We start from the raw sequence: 22,779 nt of genomic DNA on the forward strand, positions 1-22,779 counted from the left end.
CACCGACGGGCGAGCCGGGGAGGAAATCGTTGACAACATATTTATTACGACGAACGGCAAACGCGACGCGAGTCTCTCCGAGTATTACTCTCGACGAGCGTCGCAATAACGAACCGTCATTCGCCGGTAAAAGCTACATTACTTGCCGGCGTTTGTGAGAGAGCGCACGATATTGATATCCGGACAAATATATTTTCCCAACATCCAAGTAACTCTATCAAAGTTTACTTAGTAACTCGGTAACGTGCGCGTCGCTCCCTGCCCCGACGACGTTGCTCCTTTTGCTGTCGCAGTTCCGACATGCGCCATATCCGTTCCTTTAATATCATATTATTTATAGAAACCGAGGAAAAACATTTCGAATATTTAAAAATATAGCGTAAAGATATCTCGATGTTTTTACGACTAAGGAAACAAGAAGAAACTAGAAGAACTAAAGAAAATTAAAGCGTAAAACAATCTGAGAAACATTAAACGCAAAAAAACTCCGGAATCGACAATTAAAAACTGTGAGGTTGAGAATCGAATTGCGTGTCAGATTCGGAGCGCTACTAATATTTTATGCGTCTGTATAAGGGGGAAATAAATTAATATACGTTCGAAACTTTCGATTCGCTCGCGTGCAACAAACGATGACGCGAAGGTGCGACGCAAGAAATGAAACTGAAATACGATAATGAGCACGTAATTCTCCGGCGTTATCAATAATGGACGACGAGTAAGCCGTGAAAGTGCGATCTCGCATGTGCCACAGCATCGATTACAGTTACCATATTAAGATCCGCTGAGATAGTGAAAAAGCTGCTGCGGGGAAATGGCGGAAAAAGCGCGGCTGTCACATCGCGACCGGTTTGGGAGAATTTAATCTCGCGTCCATCCGAGCGACGCGCGATTGGCGAGTTTGCTTCCCGCATATCGAAGTTGCCCGTATATCGAAGTTATGCACAATGCTTTCGAAGAATGCGATAGCAGAAGCTTACCTTCTAATGTAACATTTTTCAATCGGTATTTGCACGAATATTTCCCGCGGGACTTCCGCTGGAAAGCAATACTCCGAAATCCCGGCTATTTTAATAACGGCAATGTTGATTGTACTTTACTCGGTTAACTTGCGGTCGTCGAGTCATACGCGAATGGAAAATCGATATTCACAATCCGTAAGAATCGATGCTCCGGGTAATGCGGTTTATAATCGTAAACCCGCATCGGGTTTCAAACAGAAGATATAAACGAGCGACAAGAGAGTGAAATACCGAGAAATTAGAAAATTGCAGATATACAAACATGCTTTTAACAGTCTCATTTCTAATATTTGCTGCGCTGTCTGATACACCATTAATATTAATTGGCCACGCTGCATCCGGCCTATTATAGTACAGTTAACGCACACTCGCAAACATTTGTCATAATTCTCTGTATATCACCGGAAGAAGAATGGAAAAGCGCTCTTTTGGTTTTTATTTATTTATTTTTTTCGTATACCGCTTATTTCAGCTTTCATTCGTGCACCCATGCCGTTATCGCGCGTAAAAGTGCAACGAATTCCCGTGATGGATATTTGTTCTGATTTTAGGTATCGTCGAGTTATACGTTTTTCCGTCGAACGGCGCGTTTTTACATATTTCGACAGCTTTTCAAACATATTTGTTCCGGCAAAATGTCGCGCGCGCGAAATACACGCGCGAGAGTATACCTCATATATTTCGCTTTTTTAACCGAATTAATTAATTGCATAAAAGTCACGCACACACTCGACGACACTTTGCATACGTTTTTCGTCGCTACGAATCAAAATTAATTATTCCGGAACAATTTAAATGTGAACCGCGTGACTTTTCGGTCACTCAGCGTAAATACAAATTTATACGAAATCGTGGGAAATATAATGGCGTCTTCTATAGTCGTGAAAATCACGTAGCATACATTAAAAGTATTATTTCGACAGTGGCCGAAATAATAAATTGATATTTTTTAACATTTATGACATTTAAATATGCTTTCCCGCACTTCTGCATTTTAAAAGGATAGACTTCGGGCATGTGAAACATCGCAAATACGTATGTAGAATGCAATCGTGATAAAGTATACTATAATTATTCGTACTTTTATCTTTTCATGTCGTCATTTTTGTCAGAGCACGTTCGAGACACAATCCCTCTCGAGGCCGCAGCCTTTGAGAATTTTTGCGACATTTTGAGTGTTAAGTGCAGCGAGGCAAATAGCTCTCAGCTTCTCAGCTTTTCTCCGATCGACTAGTTGACAAAATTAAAGTTTACCAGATATTTAATATGACTCCGGTGTGTGTATGCGAGCGCGCGCGTATGTGGCAGGTACGAAGACCAGAGGTCGAGCTCCAGAGGATAATATTTCGGATAAAGGATATCGCGTATCGTAAAGCGCGATGTAGCCGTCAAACGGGCTGCGATGACGTCGCAAAGCGACCGAAACAAGGGAAGAGGACTGAAGAAACGGGGTACGGAAAAAAAGAAGAATAAGCGGATGCCGCGACGAAGACGTGGGCGGTAGCGATGATGGCGTTCACCGCAACGAATTCATAACTTTGTAGCGTAGAAAATTTTACCGCGGCTCGTAAAGGAGGCACGCTATATACGATGCCGGCCAATCGGCAGCGGGCAAATAGCGGCGAGGACGGGCGCGTCGTTCCGATGCAAGCGCTTATTTATGGCGAATGCGGTGCTGGCGGCGCGGGCGGTAGGACGATGGATCCGTAAGATGATCGAGAGTCTGAGTCCCGATATCTCCTTCCGAACGGGTTACGATCGGCCACAGCCCCTGGGGCTGGCAAGAGACGCCGCCGATGAATTGCGAAACAATTTTCGCCTTCTTACTCGATTTGCACGAATACATGTGGAGCTGATGAAGAGAACAACCGAAAAATCGATGGCGACATGTGACATGAATAAATTGTACGAAACACTTTTAAAGCATCTTTAGTTTTTAGTGTTATATTGCGATGAAGAGAGAGAGAGAGAGAGACAAAGAAAACTTTACTCTCTTTTGCCTGCAATATTTTAATTTAAATGTAAAGAAATCATTCTTTAAAAAGCTACTTTCGTTAACCATTATCATCTTCCAAAAGAAAAAAGGGTAATTAGGCGTTTAAGATTGATAGAATGACTAGCATGTAAAAACAGAATGCGAATAATCTCGCTGGTTCGTTTACTCAAGAGAGAGAGAGAGAGAGAGAGAGAGAGAGAGAGAGAGAGAGAGAATTTATCTGTCGTGAGAAATACAAGCAGAAAGAAAATCAAACCAAACAATTTATGAAAATTCACAAAAACAAGTACGACCATTTTTACACTCGCAAATGTAAAAAGTAAGACTAAACATCTTCCTAGTAGCATAGTATTATTTATGGGCAACCTTCTTTTTGTTTTAGAATTGCAAATAATAACTAAAATCGTATCTCGTAATTCAGATCGATGGAAGACGAATCTGATTAAATCCCACGATTGCACATCATTTCTAAATTAATAGCGGATCCTTGAATTTAAATATTTTTATTTAAGTTTCATTCAAACCTTGAATCTTAAATATTACCAATGAGTCATGGTCATCAACTTTCGGCTGCATTCACGGGAAGTGTATAATTTTGAATACGCCCATAAATTGTGAAACTTGTTTTTATACACGTTCAGATTTTGTACAACGCGAAACTTAGAGTTTTTCGGGGAACAACGTGCCACGTACATTTCTTAGTAGCGAAATTCACGCGTTTAAGCGACGGTATGCGCAACTCCCTTGCACTTTATTTGTTCAATCCCGAGCTAGCATCAGCCGCGTAAACATATTCGCGCGAGCCGTAAAAGATGGGATACCCGTATGCCCGGTTCGACCGAGAAACGGCCGTAAAAGTCCATTGCTGCTGCTCAAAATTATAGTAATCCGATGATATACGAGGCATCCCTGTAACGATCTCTAAACGGAACCATAGACGTCCATATTGAACGCAGTGAAAACACACACCGGCGTTACGTTTCGTTAATGTCCGCGTCGCGCAATCGGTTTTTCAATCAACCGTCCGGCGAACCCGTTATTATGCCAAAGCGTCGCGCAAAACCCATGTTTGTATTTTTACAATCGCACGTCGTTGTAATTTTACGATCGCGCGGTCGAGTCATAATACGAACAACGCGAATTGGCACTGGAAACCAAAACTGCAATCAGTATGCAATTCGCGTCTTTTTTTCCTTTTCTTAAGAATGAAGCTACGGAGAAAGCTGTGAAACAGTACGACAAATATTACTATAATTTACTAATTTACATTTCATTTACCGTAATATATTTTCCATCAAAAAAGTTTCGTGCGAATCGAGCAAGGAATTTATCTCAGACACAATGACATGTCATATCTGAGCCGTTTTCTCTCAAAGAAAAATTTAATAACGAGATTATATTATTGCCAGGACGTCCTGGCGACAATCTCCTTGTTTAAGCGCTATTCCTCGCAGCCTCGCATTCTTCACATTTCACAACTTCCAGGTCACAGGATGGAATGATATTTCGATCGCATCGATTAATCGGCGTCGACATACATAAATGTACGTAGGACGCGTAAGTGTGTAAATGCGTGCGTGGGTATAAACGGAAACCAAACGTTGAATTCGGTTAATGTCTTGCGGACAGGCGAGCAGATGAGGCTGCCCTGACGTTGATAGGTTCGAGGGTGGGAGAGAGGGAGATGGCCGAACCGAGTCGAGAGATCGGTGAGAGAATCGGAGCGACGGAGGACAGGGTTGGGTTTACAAGCGAGGGGACTGTAAAGTGGTAACCGCAGAGCTCGGTGCCGAGCCATCGGGAACAGATTGCAACTCTCCACCTGCATCAACTATCTCTTCTCCTCCCTCTATCTCCCCCGGTGCGTCGTTGCCCGTATCTCCTTCTCTCTCTCGCTTGCTCTTGCGTCTCCTCCCTCCTCTCTTTTACCTATGTACCCCGGCCGTTGTTTCTCTAACCAGCATGTCTCTCTCTATCTCACTCATGCTCGTTGTATATGCGTCCTCCTGATACCACCTCTCGCTCGCCGTGCGCCAACGACCCTGCTTACCTCGCGAGCACAAAATACCTGACAACCCCATTGTCAGTCCTATTAACAGGTGTTAGAGCGCAATTAACTCGGAATCCCGACGCCGCTTTCGGCCTGGGGGATCGATCAGACGGTCCGACTGTTTGTCTTTCCGGGACGATACTGGCCGAAAGAGGAGAGTACCGCGCACCGGATCTAATGCCGAAATCTCATCACCACTCCGATTTGTTTTTGCAAAACGTCGACGTTCGATTAATCGCACAAATCGAGAGGGAATGGCGGGACTTCTCACTCGCGACAAGTTTCTTTTCCATGGAATATAAAATTCGCGTTAACAAGTCACTTTTCGCGGAAAGCTCGAGTTTAATATTCGAGAATACACTTCTCTGTTTATGCTAATAAACGGTCTGGAATGAGATTAATTTTCGTTCAAGCGTTTACCCTTGGCGATCTAAGGAACGGAGAATGAGACCGTGTAATAAAACGGGCAGTATCGTTCCTCATGTTTTGCGACTATATTTTCTGAGCGAGCGTTCCATCGAGTTTATTATCCTCCCCCCTCCCTCCTCTATTTACCCCCCTGCAGTGTACACACCGATTCTTTTAATACTTTAGTACTTTTTCTATTTTTAACGGTAGCAAATATTAAAACTTAGTAAATTTATTGATTTAATCCTACTTAAGTATCTTCCGTAGTCATATATTGATCTCATGAGTAAACACGTCCCTTGAAATTATTCCTAAAAATTTTTTATTCCCTTTAGATTCTCGATATAATTTCACTTTACTCTCGCTCGTAATTCGCTGTTGAGTAAAATCATCCGTATTTCCGTCAATTTCCGACGCAACGAATCTACCCCAGACGCCCGTGTATCTCGGCGCGCTGTAAAAGGGAAAAGGGATAAACGGGCTGCAGAGTTGCACCCCTAGCCGGCTTTACGACTGGCTCTCAACGCGTTCGAAACAGGCGTCTCTCCCCGGATGCACGCCCGTAAAACTTAATTGCTGCTGCAATACGTATATATCGGAGAGTCGTCCCGGCGTCATGTACCGTTCTATGTATATATAGAAATTCATCGTGGCGGGATATACACCGCATACGTATCTCTCTCTCTCTCTCTCTCGTCACCTCGTACTCGTCGCTCTCATCCCCTTCATTTTGACTTTCCTTCCTAGAGGAGCTAGATCTCTATACATCCGGCTCTTTTCTATCTCTCATCTTCTCACTTATCCCTTCCTTTCCCCTCCTTCCGTATTCATTAGCATTTCTTTTAGATTTTCTCTAGCTTCTTTTAGATTTTTTCTAGTTTGCCTTCTATCGTCTTCTACCGATCTTATTTAAGAGTAAACCTACCTTAACATTACTCGCCAAATTTATCAAAATTCGGTACAATTGTAGAGTCGCGATCGTAAAAAATAAAGTTTTTCGATTATATAAAAAAATTAATTTTTATACCAGTAGCTTTCAAAATTCAGTACACTTTATACATTTATGAAATTTATCATGCTTAACTATCATGCTTCAGAAGATATAACTTAAAAAGTGAATATTTAGCCAATTGTTAACTGATTTCATTCCTTTAAACACGTTTGGTTACCAATGGAAAAAATACGTTCCTCCTACGAGTATATTGAGCTTCAATAAATTCGATAAGTAACATAGAAATCAAATTTGTTTACTTTAAAGAACGCAACAAAGAGTATATATTCGAATTTCTCACAGTTTAACTTTTATTTTTTTTTAATAGTTATTCGCAAAGGAAACAATTTAGTTGTTTATATAACGCCATTTGAAACATAAAAGAATAAAAATCCTGCGAGAAACAACATCTCAGAATTTACTTGTATATCAATATTTTCTTCGTAACTTAAGAGCATTATTTGAAAGTAATGGAAAACATAATATTGAGCTATGACGAGAACAACGAGAGCGTAGAAATTCCATGGGCTTCCATGGTCCTCATTTCACGTCGTACTTCACCCGTGACACAGACGATAGGTCGACGGACGTATTATTATATCTCGAACGCACTAGAATCCATCGGCGGCATTTGATTGACGACGAGACATATTGGAGGGCGCGTTATGTCATAGAGATTCCTCTTGACGGCTTCGAAGAGCAAGAGGAAAAGAAGAACGGGAAGATAAATGGAAAGAAGTAGATAAAATATGGAAAGGGAAGAGCAATAAGCAAATAGAATATAAAAAGATAAGGCGACAAGAGCAAACACGTGCGTCGTATTCGTGCGAATAGCATTTAAGCAACCAGCAGTTACCTTTAAATATTACAGATAGCAAAAAGTTAATCTTAATATTCAAATTTTAATACATGATCAGCGAACCCTCGAGAGTCTCAATTTCTGAATTATGTATCCTCGCACGGCGTTCCGTTGTTTTCACCAGGATAATGTTCTTCTTGTCCGCCGACACACGGAAGAAGTTGGTAACAAAAGATGAGACAGAGAATGCGAAAGACAGAATGTTCGATCGCTAAGGGAGAATCTTCCACTTCTCCTTTTACCCTCAAGCAATTATGCATAATAGGGGTAGCAGCTGGCCCGTAGCCACATCTACCTGTTGCACGAGAAGAGCCGAATCGCTTGTCGGCGCGAAACTACGGCACCGTTCAAGAGGTCGTTCCCGAGGGTAGGAGGTAGGACACTGTGAAAGAAAGAGGCCACGCGTCGATTTAGGGGTGGATTTCCGGCAACCCGGATTGGGAAACGCGAACTCGTGTCGGGAAAGGCCAAGATTGGATTTCAGTTTCGCTCATTCGTACGGGACCATGAAGATCTATCGAGCGTTGAGCCGCGTCTTATGTGTGCGCCGTTGCGATGGGATAAATCATATCCCAAGTATAGTTCCAGAAAAAACAACAATGCAGCAGCTGCCTCAAACGAGTTTTAATATTTCTAATGGCGCATGGATCTCGATTAACTTTGCAGAAATCTAACTAAAGGTTTTACGTCCCAAGTTACCGCGAGTAAACAGCAGCTTACTAACGCAATTACCAATTAATTTGTTTTTTTTTTTTACCGGTGATGTATACGAAATTCACTGAATAAGATCAAATGCCAATTGACGTATCGGTCACGGTGTTAAACGTGTTAATCATACATCCACAAGGAGAATATGCAAAGATTTATTTCATAATAAAATAGGCAAGTGAGCTATAATTTCCAACAACTCGTTTTAATGTTCAAAAAAAGAAATCGCCTGAGTAAACGAGACTCTAGAAAAGTATCTAAAAATGTGTCAAAACTTATGATCTCTATAAAGGTGAGATGATTACATTTGCTGTTTTTTAAAACAGTTAAATGTTAGTTAATTTGTAAACAGCATTAAATAGTTCAGTTGACATTTTCCATTTCACGTCTAATGTCACCGAGATTTCATACGTAAGTCAAGTAATTCAAAGCAAAGGTAAACGAGTCGTGAGAGAAATCGGGACTGATGTTAACGAGAACTAACAAGTTTTCGTGACGCGTTTCCAAGTCGCACCGAAATTTATGATTCACCGTATAATATTATACTTGGCATGCTGGTACTTTCTACAATAATATATACGTAAACTTTCCATAATATTTATAATTAATAATCCATGTATGTATCTTGCATAAGAATAATCAGAAAAAAAATCTTTACATGCCATTTCAGTAAACTTTTCACCTCACTTGTGATATTAACTTTACCGAGACCCGTTATTTTAATTTCCCTGAGATTTTTTTGTGCTTTGTTTCACATATAAAATTATTTTGAAAGGCATCCCAGTTTGTGATATAATTTCTCCTAGCGCACCATCACCGATGTCGTTAGCGATTCGAATGTTAATAATCTAACATGCTGTTATTGACGTTAGAAATCTAGGAATTGTTAATCGCGATCCATTGTCGCGTCGTCAGTTTATAGAAAGCAAAACAGAAATTTTGGGTAAAGGCATCAATAGTGGCTACCTTTTGTATCGCGTATCATAATTCGTAGCAAGCGGTGAACTAGCATTGTCGGTCCAGTTGGCATATAACAGATTCCTAATACAAAGCCGACGGTATAATTAATTGCCGTCGGGTACCGTTTTAATATAATTATGCGCGACTACTGATGTTACTGCTAATTGCAAAAGTTTCCACGGCCGCGCGGTGCAATGCCGCGTAGCATTTCGTTGATAAAATCCGCACGTAGCGCCAAAGTTCGCGGTATGATACGGCTAATATTTTCCGCATTTTCTTTTCCCCGTGGCTCACAATTACGCAAATGCATTACAGCGGGATACCCCTCTGCCGCGCGAGCGAGGGGGAGTATCAACTCCGATCCCGAGTTCATATTTCATTACGCTTTTCTGCCGCGGGCTCAGTTTCGCGAAAGTTACGCATCCGAGTATACAAGCCTCGTTGTGAATAACACGGTGACTAGTGGAGGGAAAACAAAATACGAAAATGTAATACGCGTTGCGCAGACTAACGAAATATCGGAAAATCTGGTCGTAAACAACGTTCGTATAATTTCAAGAGGATCTCTGGATGCAGAACCTTGGAGTAAAAAAATTACTGAGGTGTCACACGTTATTGCGTATAACAATATCGCGCATTGATGAAATTCTTGCGTAGCATCTTATAAATATCTCAAAATTCCCACAAATTCACGATAAAAAAGTTAAGTAATTAATTGCTCGACCACTTCCCCTCCCGATTACGTAATACCGCTCGATTTCTCGGCCCCATTCAACTTTCGCGGTAATTAAGCATGCGCCCGATAATACCGCTTCCATTTTTCTCGCTCGTAATTACGCGCCTAGTCGGCGAGATAAACTCTTCACCGATTGAGTTCACACGATTTTCTCAGAGCCGGATTTGCGCGCGCGATTGCTCTTTCACTGATCTATAGACGTGAGATTTCAGCGTCTACCTGCTTTTACCTGTTCTTCCGTTCTAATAAACTCTCAAATTTTGCGTACAAAATTCGAGGTCTGACGAAATCTTTTAAGAAATCGATCTCATCTGCCAGAGAGGATCGTAAAATCTTTCGCAGATCTGCCGACGTGCTAAATAGCTTTTTCTTCCGCGCGTATGTTGGAGTTTACTTTATATTTTGCTTGCGAGACGTCATCAAAAACTTCCTCGAGACACGGCGATGTTTATTCAGACGACGCGGTGTGAATCTCTATGAAGACACGTAGCACGCATTCTGCAGTCTGTTTACAATATATTACAAATGTTAAATTCTGGAAAATTTCAATTATTTACGCCGTCCAAGTTTTGACGTTTCGACATCGTTCTTTATCCGGCGGCTATAATTAATTAGTGGCTCTTTGCTTCTCGCGCATTGTCCGCAAAGATTTTGATAATGACTCGCGGACAAATCACCCTCGATTGCGTCTCTAACTCAAACTACGTATACATTTCTTCTCGCTTCTATTTGTAAAATAAACGTTGGATGAATAAATGGCGGTGCACAAAATTAAATGTCCAAGGTATGAAAGCGCGGTCTCTAAAGCGGGAAAAAATACTTTATATTCCACGGTATACACCGGCAGGAGAAACGCTAATTCCAACGAGAGCCACGCAAGCTTGTCGCGGGGGTGCGGTAACATAATTTTTCTAGCGTTCAATCCGCGCCTTCGAATAGGCAGCGAATGCACTCGGTGCGACGAGACGCGTGTTTTCCCGCTCGGCACACTATGTAATTTTCATGTGCGTGTACTACGTGTGCGCCAATCCAATTCATACGGTGACAGACAGGCCGATACACTTTTACTGGATATTTTATAATAATAACTTTCCGCCGAGGACGCGGAAAGGAAGATGCAAATTCGTTTTTTATTAACGAGAGAGGGAGAGCCGTGCAAATCATGTTCGCGAGGCGGAAGGAGATTGCGGCGGCGGTACGAGCGTCTCACGTAGAGCGTCGTAACTGTATGACGATCTTCGTGACTACGCGTTGCGAGGCGAACGTCTTCAACGCACGTGACACTCGCGCCCGAATGCCGTGTCTTCCTCCACGGGCGAATCAAATTTATCGGGAAAGCAAACGACGCGTGACGACAAGAATTTATCGAAGAAACGTATCCATTAGTACACACACGGCTGTCCTTTTAAAAATTGCAAGTTTCTGCAGAAAGATGGTCCCATGTGTATTTTACTCCTCAATTGCAAAATCTTTAGTATATTTCGTGCAATTTCGTTTTAATTGCGGCAAAATTTTTCTCGGCGAGTGTAATTAAATGCTCACGTTCCTTTCAAGATTTTTAAGCGGTAACACGAGGTTGCGTCTAGAAACGAAATTAAGAGAACGATTCGTAGAACATTGCGCAGGAAAATAATAAAGAACGACAGCTCGAGGGTTTACGAGAATGGATAACGAGCTACGGAATGACAAGGAGAGGTTTAGCGGTAGTTGCGGAAGGCACTAATTAGTGACTCCTAACAGGTATGTGAGTATAATTAATTGGCAATCTGGCCAAAGAATAAAAATATGCGCGCACAGAAAACGTACGTTGTTTTGTGACCAATTTTTTTTTATCATAGCGGTCAATTTTACTTATAATAAACCCCATGAATTTTTCTCCAAAAGTAGCAAATCTAAAAATTTTTATTACAAGTTCGTTAGAAATATGAGCGAAACACTTTGCTGGCGCGTTAATGCATCGTTGAACGACACGGTGTAACGTCATGGGGGAAAAAATGACGAGGAAGTGACGTAATCGAACGTTCGCAATTGGCTACCGTTATAAAAATCGGGAGACGAGGGGGAGAAAAAAATATAAGCGCGCTTGAAAAACCAACGATTCGACGGCCGTCGTAAAATGCACGGACCAAGACCGTACACACAAAACTGGTCGACGCTTTCTCCGGGAAGGTTGTGTGTTACACCCATAAGTGATAAAGTGGCGAGACGACGCGAACGTTTCGACTTTCTCGATACGCCGCGCCAAACAAATATCATTTGATTAACACGTGCTACGACTGAAGAAAATCTTTAGAGTTTCGTACAAAAGAAAAGTCCGGAGTTTTGTTATCCAGGAGAGAAAACGGAAACTCTTGTAAAAAAAAAAAACCGTGAAAATTAAAAGATATATTTTTAACACTCGACGAAAAAATTACCTCATAAATCAATCCATCAGAGTATTGGTCATGAATTTAATAGCGTTCATCGCGGCACACAGGCGAAATTTCGGATAAATTGATAATACGATATATAGATAGGCGCTTCAAACCGGATTTTACCGTGAGCGGTTAATGCATTATATAATCAAACTCGTCAAATCATTATTCACGTAATTCCTATGTATAATTAATATCGTGGTTAATTGAAATCCTAGCAAAGAACAAAGACTATGCGAAAACGTTTAATGAAATTATAAACTATTAAAAACGAATCCCATAAATGATTAACGTTCGCGCAATTTGTATGCTTCTATGATAAATCGCGCAATACACTATTTATTGCATCACGTTCTCTCTCTCTCTCTTTCTCGCGATCTTTATCAAAAACCTTCTCTTCTTTATTGTATCGCTTCCGCATGGATGGAGCTGTGCAAAAGCAAGTGAAGTGCAACGAAAGTTCAAAAATGAAAACTAAAGCGATCGGAGTGAAAGGACAGTCCTTTATTCCAACTGTTAATTAGTTGTTGAAAATGCTAGTCAATGCAAAACGGAGAGCAAAACTTATATCTTTGCGATTCTCATATCTTCTCACAAACTTAACGTTTATTAAAAATTACTTTAATAAAAAGAGAGAAAAAGGATTTATATTATTTATGCATATTTAACAAATTCGTTACATGTATGTCTTAAAATATTATATCAATCAAATTTACCGTATTACCGATTAAAATATTCCGCGAGAGAATTAATCTTTCATAATTCTGGTTACAATAGAGAAAAAGAGAGGGTATAATCGTTTTCCTCTCTTTCCAATATTTAATTGTTTATCCGCTCGTACATTTAAATATCCAAGTGGTGAAGGGATTAAATATATTCAAACATGTTCCCATTTGTTCATACACGCGCACGATGCTGAAACACATAATCGTACAAATACGAGTACGTGTAAAAAATTATCTAAATGTGTTTTTCTCTTTTTTATACAATTTATTACCGTGCTACCTGCGTTGCAAATCGACCAAATTCCCGTACAATATCATACTCTCATTCGCGGAAACGCTTAAAACGTTACCACGAATTACTTCCTGTACAGTGGAATAACTTACAAACAAGGGACGTGGGTTGATTGATACCTGAGAGTCGACGATACTATCGCGAATCGTTAGACGCCGGCGTGTGCGTCTTTATATTTCCCTTCTTTCACATCACTCGTTACCGGTACCACACACACGACTCGTTATTGACGTAGCCTTTATCTCTGGCGCACGTCAACCGTAATCGGTACGTACTAATGCCGGTGGAACAAAGTTGGCATAATCGCAACAGAGAGGCGACTAATGTACTTAGCGTAATACCCGTTCAGGGATTTTGAGAGTGCATCGAGGCGGACGCGGAGCGGAAGCCTGGGTGTATTGCGGCGCATCGAGAGTGCATAACCGAGGCTTCCCGAGACGGCAGCGGGGTAAATAAGAGAAACGCGGGAGGATCGAGGAGATGATAGAGCGAAAAGGGGTTGCGGCGCGAGCTGCAGAGAGGAAAGTCTCCGTCGCGCAAGCGACTACTCGTGACTTCGAATTAATAATCGATGCGTGTAGAAGTGCAACAATACATAAGCATAGAAAGTTCCTTAGCGAGGGAAGGGAGTAAGGAAAACGCATGAGACAGAGACAGAGAGAGAAAGAGAGAGAGGGAGGTGCAAAGTTGCGCGATATGTATGTATCTAACTCGTGAACAAAGTTAGTCGATTCCCTATGGTCACTTCGCCTATCGCGCGAACGCTTCGAGCTTTCGTTATTCCGGGCTGCGGGGATTTCTGTGTTTCGCCTGCTGCCATGAATATCTATGCTCAGTAAACGCGGCAGACGCGCGATCGGCAAGCAGACAGTAGTTCTCCTCGCGTTTGTTGTTCCGTCGCAAACAGATCGAGCGGACTATTAATTCTCGCGAGACTCGCGACGAGAACCGACTCGACGTGTTCAGCCTCCGATTCGAGAAATATAGAATGCGACAAGGAACGACGATAAAAAGTTTGACGAACGAGACGCTCGAATAATTAATTCTGATCCCGCGTAAACGCGCAATCTTTATTTCCTGTACGTTTCGGAGTCAAAGCGCTGACCACTGAAAACAGAAAGATGTCTTGACGTCAAAACGGTAAAAGGGAAGCTTAATGACAAAATGTAATTAAAAAGTAGCTCACTGCCTAAAAAGGCGCTTGGTTGTTCGTCGTTTTCTTAGTTAATGACGCGCAAATATTCGTGATTGCTTTTGGAGTATAAAGTTGCCTTAATTACAGTAATAGATCGGAAAGAGAGAGAGAAAGATGTGTATGTGTATGTTGGATAATCAAGACGATTAATCTGTTATATGTACGTTTTTCATTCGTCTAATTGCACCAACCATTTAGCTCTCGTTTCGTCTCGCATGCCGGGAAAGGAATGCCTTGCAAAATACGTTGATGTAATTCATAATTACCGACGGATTTACATCGTAAGAAAGGAGAGGAAAGGAACTGGGCGCATTAATGAAGATTAATAACGATGATCTTTTATTGTTTATATTCAGGGTAACGTGTTGGAATACTTAAAAATACGCGTCGCTTTCTCGTATTATATCGCGCTTTATTTGCTCACCGATGCATAGAACGTCGCTCAATGAACTCCGAAAAAATTCTTTATACATTCTTGATACAGTTGTTATGTAGTCCCGGTTTAATATTCTAATACCGATATAGTACATGCACGATTGCCGTAACGTATTGTACATAGAAAGTACCGTTGCAACACGTACAAGAGATTAAACACTGATTAGTTAATGGTAAAAGATTTGACATTTCTCGATTATCCATAGACGTTTAATCTATAATTCAATCTATTTAGCAATTTCATCTAGCAGAACCGACGGTGTAACGCGTGCGTGTTTATCTCTTTGTCACGTCTAACGTCCCGATACTATAAGTTGACGGGTATTCCATCGGATAGCCTGATAATGCAATTTTTACTCCGAGACGCTTACATTAGTCTCGACGTCGACGGCAAACGCGAGAAACGTATACTTCCGTCACTCCGATAACCAGGAGCATCGCGAGTGTTAACGTCGTTAGATCCGAGACGTCGGCGTGGCGCGAAAGTCGTCCCGAAGATCATAACGAGAGCGGACAAGCCGTCGTCGTTGCGTTTGTAATTTCAACGCTCGAGGCGACGACGCTCGACGTCGTGCCCGGCGTTGAAGCGGGAACTGCTCGCTCAAGTGTAAAGAGTTTCCGGTGAAATGTTGTTAGATACTGAATACCGATACGAAAGGCGTGTGTGATTTATTTTTCTATACACGCCGACGTGGGAACTTTTGGAGCGCGATCTCATGCATTGGGCGAACACAAATTTATTTATGCCCTAACTATCGTTTTCTAAGAAAGAAAAAAAGAAAAAGAGTGTGCTATGATTTAAGTAAGATTTTGAGTAACGATAAAAGGACAAAAATCTTGGTTGTGTGCAAGGTTGAAAGTAACTTTTTAGAAATCTCGGTTTTAATTATCCTAATCTTCCATTATTAAATTCGATAAAACCTCGTTGTTTGAGAATCGTCAAAGCGATAAAACTATCTCCGCCCTATATACCGCCTCTGTATAGTGGAAATTCTTTAGCGATATGGAGATGACTTTCAAAGCATTCTGGCAGACGAGGGGTATCACGGCTTGCTCGGCAGGTCAAAGGATCGACGGAGTGGAACTGTCGCCGGCAACGTGATCAGGAAGGGTTAAGCGAGCAGGGTGTGTGCCGTAGATACGAATTGGAAAATACACGCGGGGACGGAAAATGACGGTCGAGGGCTTAATACGATTTATACGTGTTTCGCCACAAATTTAATTTGATTCCTGAAAAGAGCGATATCTGTGCGGCTTGATGATGTATACTGTTAATTAAATAGGTATTATCCGAATGACTGCGTTCCTATTCCCCCTTCCCTTCTCCCGTAGTTATTCCTCCGCACCAGATTCTCCCTCGAGAAAATAATTATATTAACCGCAATAATGAAAGACAATCAGTATTTGCTGATTAGTATTGATGTTTATTAGGTTACTGTTCATGTTGCTAATAAGTGTTCATGAAACGTTCGCATTAACTACGACGGGAGCGTGCACATGTGCAGAAAATTGCCATTGCGAATAAGCGAATCGTCCGAGTAAAAATCTCATCGAGGGGAGGGAACAAACGAAAAAGGATCTATTCCAAAAAGACCGATTCTCTCTTCCGTACGCCGCTTTATTGTATTATTAAACGTTTTAGCGGATATTTTATATGAGCAGCCCGCGAGCAGCGGCCAATAAGATTGAACGCGCGGAATCGATTTAAATTTACGGAATACTTGGACCGAATAGTTGAAATTATTCGGCCAAATGAACGAGTTGCCCGAAAATCCCGAATAATTGCGGTGGTAGGTACAGTAGGCGATTCTACGTTTCAGTGAATTCAAACAATATTACGGAGTCGTTGATTTTTCTAACTGGTTAAGGTACAATTTAAAAATACGAAAATAATGATGCTGCTTGTAATTAAACGTAGCATCGTCTCGATTCACGGACTTTACGGGCATAGAGATGAATTATTCGAGCTGTCGAAAAATTGAACAAGATATTCAACTCCAAAGACAACGTAACTATTATTTCAACTAAAACATTTAAACGTTTGCGTCTTAAAATTTTCAAATCTCTAAAAATTTATATTTTAATCTTTAAATTTTTTTACTAAAATTTTTCTATGAAAAAAGTGTTAGAAAACACTTTTTAAAACTCTTATTGCCGTATATCAATAAATCGGATTTTTGGGGGGCACAATAAAACATTTTGCACGCAATACGAGGCAATTTCCATAGAGCTGGAATCTCTATCGCTGGACATTGAATTCCCACCTGAAAACACCGTGGTGTCCATTGAAACGGTCCCTTTGTCCGCGGTACACACGAAGATTTTCAGACAGACTTGGACTAATGAATTTAACGCCCCAGTCTGCACTAGTGTCTCCCGTCGCGGTTTATGGTATACAATGTAAACATGTACGCAGCCCATTCGGGGAGTTCATTAGCGACACATGCAACCTATTATCATTCTTCGGGGGTTGCTGCATTTGTAACGCAACAGCGAATCGGTCTTTGAGCGTACCCCGATCCTCGAGGGGGAAACGCAGGCATTTCCCCTGAATCGATTGATTTCGCTCGATTGTACCGGACGGACAATTCACAAGCGAAAGGTGGGTAAATGAAGATTAATACAATGCACCGGCGGGGTACACAACCAAAATATAGCGCCCATATTTACCTTCTTTTCCTCAACGTTACTGTAGTTACGCGTATTTTTTCCGCATTCGGGTACTTTTTATTCAAAGCAACAGTACAATTTTCAATTTTTGTACATTTTTTCTGCTAATTATACACAAGTACCTTACAAATAAACAGCCATTTAAAGACTTTTTATTTTCCTCGCGTTTAAATATATATTAAAAACAGATAAAAAATTTAATAAATTAATGATTCATAAAATTTTTTAAATATGACTTTTAAGATTGAGTCTTTGTAATGCTTAAAGAGGAGAAAAAGTACGAGAATCTCGCGGAAAGTACGCATTTACGATACGAATTGATGGCCAAAGTTAGGAACAAAAGTGTCAAATGTCAAAACAATTAATCACGTGAAGAGTTTGCTTAAGCAAACTGGTGATCTGTTGATATTTGTACATTTCCCGATAAACTATTGGAGCGTGAGCGTTTATTAATTATCATTTCAAGAGGAAACGATTTCTGTTTAATTGACGTTCGCATGATCTGATTTAACCGAGTTAATCAAACTGATCATAAAGAGGTACGCGAAAAATAAATTAAATAGCAATCGCGAGAACTGTAAAGACACGAATAATGCGACGATCGCGAAATAGTTTTTCGTATTTTGTTAAAAATTTAAATTGTCTTTGTTCTCGAAATTCTGAACTCAAAGGGGGCTTTCGAAATTGGTCGATCGCCTCTTCCTAACATCGAACAAAACAACAGACACTGAATATCTTTCAAGTTGAACTTGGCATATGTTCCTCGAGATCCTCGAAATTTTTCCGTTCCACCCTTAATGACACCCACGAGTGTTATTCCGCAGCGGGCGAAGACCGGTATCTTCTAGACTCTAGACGACTTCCACGCTCCGCAAGGCATCTATATACACAGTATGATATACGGCGTTTCCCATTCTAACTTACATTTCCGACTGTTCTTGTTCCATCCAATTTCACGCGCTCTGTATCCCCTTAAGGTCCGGTACCGGTTACAACCAGCTGCGGTGCGATGCGAGAGTAGAGAAGATCCCCGCCGGCGCATTTGCATCCGCAGAATTCTCCGGTCGAATCGTTCGACCCTGCCGCACCCCGTATCCGGGCATGGGGCAGGGGCAACCCGGCCTGGATGGCCCGCGGCATCGAAACGCGACGAGCCCTCGTGCGCGCCCGAGTGTCATTACGCGGCTCGTTTTCCGGCTTTAATTAAATGACGTGCAAAATGCGTGCGGCACGCCCATGCTTTTCTGAATTTCCGGAAACCTCCTGTGTGTGTATATGCATGCATATGCTGAGGCGGGTCAACCGTGAACCAGAAACTCATGCCACGTCGCACGCTTAATGCGACAGCGGCACGTATTACGTAACCATCGTACGCGTGAATTTCAAATACGATTCCGTAGATATTCCGGAAGATTTTTCCGTCGCGATGTCGCCCGCTCGCTCCCCAAGATGGCCAAAAAGGGAGAAACTCATCCCCGTACGCGACATAAGATACGAGAAACGTGATCTCGAAAGAAAACATCGCCCAAGCAGCAAGTACCGTTTTTATAGCCCGTAAGTCAGTTTAGTTAGTAGTCAAATTCTTTACCGTTCGATTCGTTTTTCAAAGTTTAAAATTTAATTTTCTTTCTCTTTACATGACATGGTATTTTGGGGGGTATTTTTTTCTGCGATTGTCTAAATAGTCTCTAGGCGCAAATTATTATTTAATGTTTCCTTCAATAACATTTTTAACTCAATTAGTCAATAGCCGAGGAAAACCAACCGATCGATCAGACGATCGCGATCTCGATATTTCACGTGTACGTAATTACCTTCGTTATGCAGGCGACGCGTTTGCATCCGTATCGCGCAGAGGAAAAACGCCACGCTTCCTTTCGCTTCGCTCCGAAATGAGAGAACGCGTTCACCGCTCATAATCTTGCATAATCGATAGTGATGCAGCATAACAGAGAGATTCTTACGTATAATCTTCTCGAGGTATATACAAAGTATGCACGAAGTACATCCGGTATGTGTAAAAGTTATGAACGCGTGAAACGTTCTCCGCGAACTGCCATTAAATTTGCATACAAAACATCAAAAGTAAATAGAATAATAAATGCACGATTCATAAAATTAAACGCCTAATTTTGTAAGCAACAAGTGAAACAGATTTTTTTCACGTGCATCTCTTTCTTTCTCTATACATTGAAACGATCGCAATTTATTATTTTAATAAATTGTAAGGCGATAAATTCACTAGTATCGACAGAAGCTCCTCGAAATTGTGCATTTCGATTCCGCGACTTTCGCGCAACGCAATGTTTCTCCGATGTCGAGTGGAAGTGGCGATATTTCACTCATTAAAGAATTTCCAACGATGAAAAATGGCCTTAGTTTCTCACGCGCATATTGCCACCCCCTCGTTTCGACGCGGCCCTTCGTCTCGTGCGCGTGCAATAAATAAAGTGACGGTCGCAGTAATTTCAGCCACGCGCGATTGAATCACCCCGCGTCAGGCCACACCGTCGGTATTAATTATTCGTAGCTGTTAGTTTTTGCTGAATGCAGCGCACCACATTACGAATATGTCGCGAGACGAGTAGAGGACGAGTAAGGGTGCGCGTGTTTATTACCCTCGAAAACTGCATCACCCGTGATTCGCTTCGTTCTCGAGTTCATAGACGCAACTCGCCGAAAGTCAATTAAATATCACGCGTTCGGGGAAGGAAAGGAGCGCAAAGTTATTCTGGGGTAGTTAAATTCTAGTATTTTTCTGTATATAATATTCGACCATTTCGTTCCAATCGAGCGACGAAGGGGTCAATCGAAAGCAACGCAACGTACATATTCCAACCGCGTTTATGTTTCGCGGTTCTCTCTCTCTTCGAGCAACCAAGTCACGCGCGATCGAAATAACGTAATCCGAGAGACCAATACATGCCAATTAATATTCCGTATCGGGTTACCTACCAACAGATCTGACGCGTCGTACAATCCTTCTCGTGATACAATAGACGTTGTGCAACATAGAGTTAGAATTTCGTCAGTCGAACAGACGTTGTCGCGGGCACAAAGGGAGAGAACGGAGAAAGGAGAATCCGGAGCGGGAAACTATCGGCGATGACTTGGGGAAGAAGGAAGCAGCAGCCGCATCGCTTCCGTCTGGCTGGGATCCAATTCGAGGAATAATTGTTTTTCGTCGTGGCCGACGGTAAAAGTGAAAAGTTTCCCACATTGTTCAATTCTCTTGTCTCAAAATAAGAATCTACCATTGGCAACGAACTCGAGCGTTATCACGATTTATTCTCATATTGCGTAATCTTTAATTTTGTCAATGTAGTTTTTCGGTGATAACTCCCCTTTCAAGTTAAGCATCCGAGTAACAGATAAACGCATAAGATTCCCATGATAATTGCCCGACGCAGTTGATTCGCGTTTGGCCGGGGCAAATGAGGTTTCCTTTGATTCGTACTTAAACGTGGTATCTCAAGATGGATTTCCGCGAGGAATCCATCGTCTCCGCGCTCGTGTCGCTTTGTAGATATAGAAAATGCATTTCGTGGCCGAGGTCGTATCGCGCTTTGAAAATTTTCAAGACGAGTTCCTCTTAAATCAGGCACACGCGCTTTGCGAATTTTTCAATCACGTTTCACGCTGACAGGATTAATAAAACGCGTCGAGTTGTGCCGCGTCGCGGCGCGACGCGGGCAGAGTTTCCAGACTCATTTCATGCAGAATCGAATTGGATTTTCAGGTCGGGACCGGTGTGTATAACTGTGTGTAATCCACAAGAGAGAGAAGGAGACAGAGATAAAAATAGGGAGTGAGAGGGAGAAATATGCGGCTGGGATGCACGTCCCTTTGATGTGCGCAGCCGGGTAGGAGCGCCGCCGCGACGCTCTTTCAGCGAACGCGCTGCACTTTGTTACATCGACGCTAAATAATCGGTTTATAAAAATTCATGGCGCGAGTCTAGTGAGGCGGGTTTATACCCGGCACTACTCGGACCACACGGTACCCTCCGCTTTCTATTCCACATCCCCCTATTCCCTTCGCATCTCGGACCGCAATATCACCAGCTGGACGATATGACGAGAGCTCGCGAATTAAAAAGAGAACGAGTATTCATAGAATATTTTATGGAATAAAATTTCTATGAGAGTAAAAGAGAAAGTCGAGAAGAATTATGTAAAATATAATTCGTTCGATCCTTTCAAAGGATATTCCTCGAGGAAAGCTCAAAGAATTTCCAACTTTAATTATTCCAATTTTAATTTCAAATCATTTTATATACACATCTTGAGAAATAGAAAATTTTGTAATACATAATATAAAGAACTTTGAATGTAATGTAACGTTAGACTGTCAGAATGGCGGGCTAACATTAAGACTGACTCTCATCAGTTCGCACATATCTAACCGCTAAGACCGCCGTGTAATCCGATCGCCAAAAACTACGGCCAGAGTTTAAACAAATAATTCATTTTTTGTGATTAGAAATAGAAAAAATGCGACCGATTTTATAGATCATAGTTTCATAAAGAAATTTTGTCGTGATAAAACTGAGCTGTGTGCAGGAAGGCGCGCATAACAGAGAAAATTGAGAAAAGCTTTGTCTGACAATCCGCGGTGTCCCATGGAAAATACGCATACCTCTAATCGACTCCTCAAAAAGCTGCATGCATCGTCATAGCCGCATGTGCGATAGTCCCCATCTCCCTTGAAACGTGCGAGGTAACACGCGCGTACCGCCCGCGTGAAATTAAATTAGAAGGAAAATATTCGGAGAGCCGGCCAGCGCTTTTGTACGTGCGGCGAGATAGCAAGAGATAAAGGCCGCGTGTGTAGACGCGCGTGGTGTGCATGCGTGCGTGTATCGGTGTTGCCGTGGCTGCAGAGGAATATATTCGCGCTGGCACGTTCGAGTGGCGCAACAAACGCCGCTAAAAACGTACCGATCCACCCCCTCCCGGGCTCTATCGTCCGCTCAATCTTCAACCCTCGACCGTATTCCCTTTCCCCACGATTCGTCTTTGTCGGGACGTTTCAGACGTACCGCGTTATCTCTCATTCTCTTTTCGCGTTCTTCCGCACGTGGTCGTTCGTGCAATCGTGACGATGTATCGAAAACGCAACACAAAACAATACCGTACGAGAATCTGTGAGTTTGATTCGAATTTCAAATTTTCCCAGAAGCTAATTTAATTGTGCCGTGCGTGTAATTTTTTTTTTTTTTAATATAATATAGTATTTTCGTTTACATAAATAAATCGAATTTATCGCGCTACCAATTCGCTCAAAAATTGATAATAATGAAGAAAATAATGCAATCA

The 22,779-nt window shown here is 41.8% G+C and overlaps 2 protein-coding genes across 5 annotated transcripts in view; one reads left to right on the plus strand and one right to left on the minus strand.

Moving 5' to 3' along the window:
* Positions 1 to 22,779, minus strand: part of LOC105831497 (RING finger protein 17) — a 146,672-nt gene that overhangs the window by 117,288 nt on the left and 6,605 nt on the right. The window lies entirely within an intron of this gene.
* The window catches only part of LOC105831498, a 50,856-nt gene that overhangs the window by 24,805 nt on the left and 3,272 nt on the right, over positions 1 to 22,779 (plus strand). Inside the window, exon 1 of one of the 2 annotated variants that reach the window (XM_036287948.1) lies at positions 13,312 to 22,607. The exons of the other annotated variant lie outside the window; for it this stretch is intronic. Within the exon in view, the coding sequence (XP_036143841.1) occupies positions 22,565 to 22,607 (43 nt within the window). The 5' untranslated portion in view covers positions 13,312 to 22,564. Of the gene's footprint in view, positions 1 to 13,311; positions 22,608 to 22,779 lie in introns of those variants that run through there. 2 annotated transcript variants of the gene reach the window in all.

This window comes from Monomorium pharaonis, chromosome 6 (assembly GCF_013373865.1).
Source record: "Monomorium pharaonis isolate MP-MQ-018 chromosome 6, ASM1337386v2, whole genome shotgun sequence".
NCBI lineage: Eukaryota > Metazoa > Arthropoda > Insecta > Hymenoptera > Formicidae > Monomorium > Monomorium pharaonis.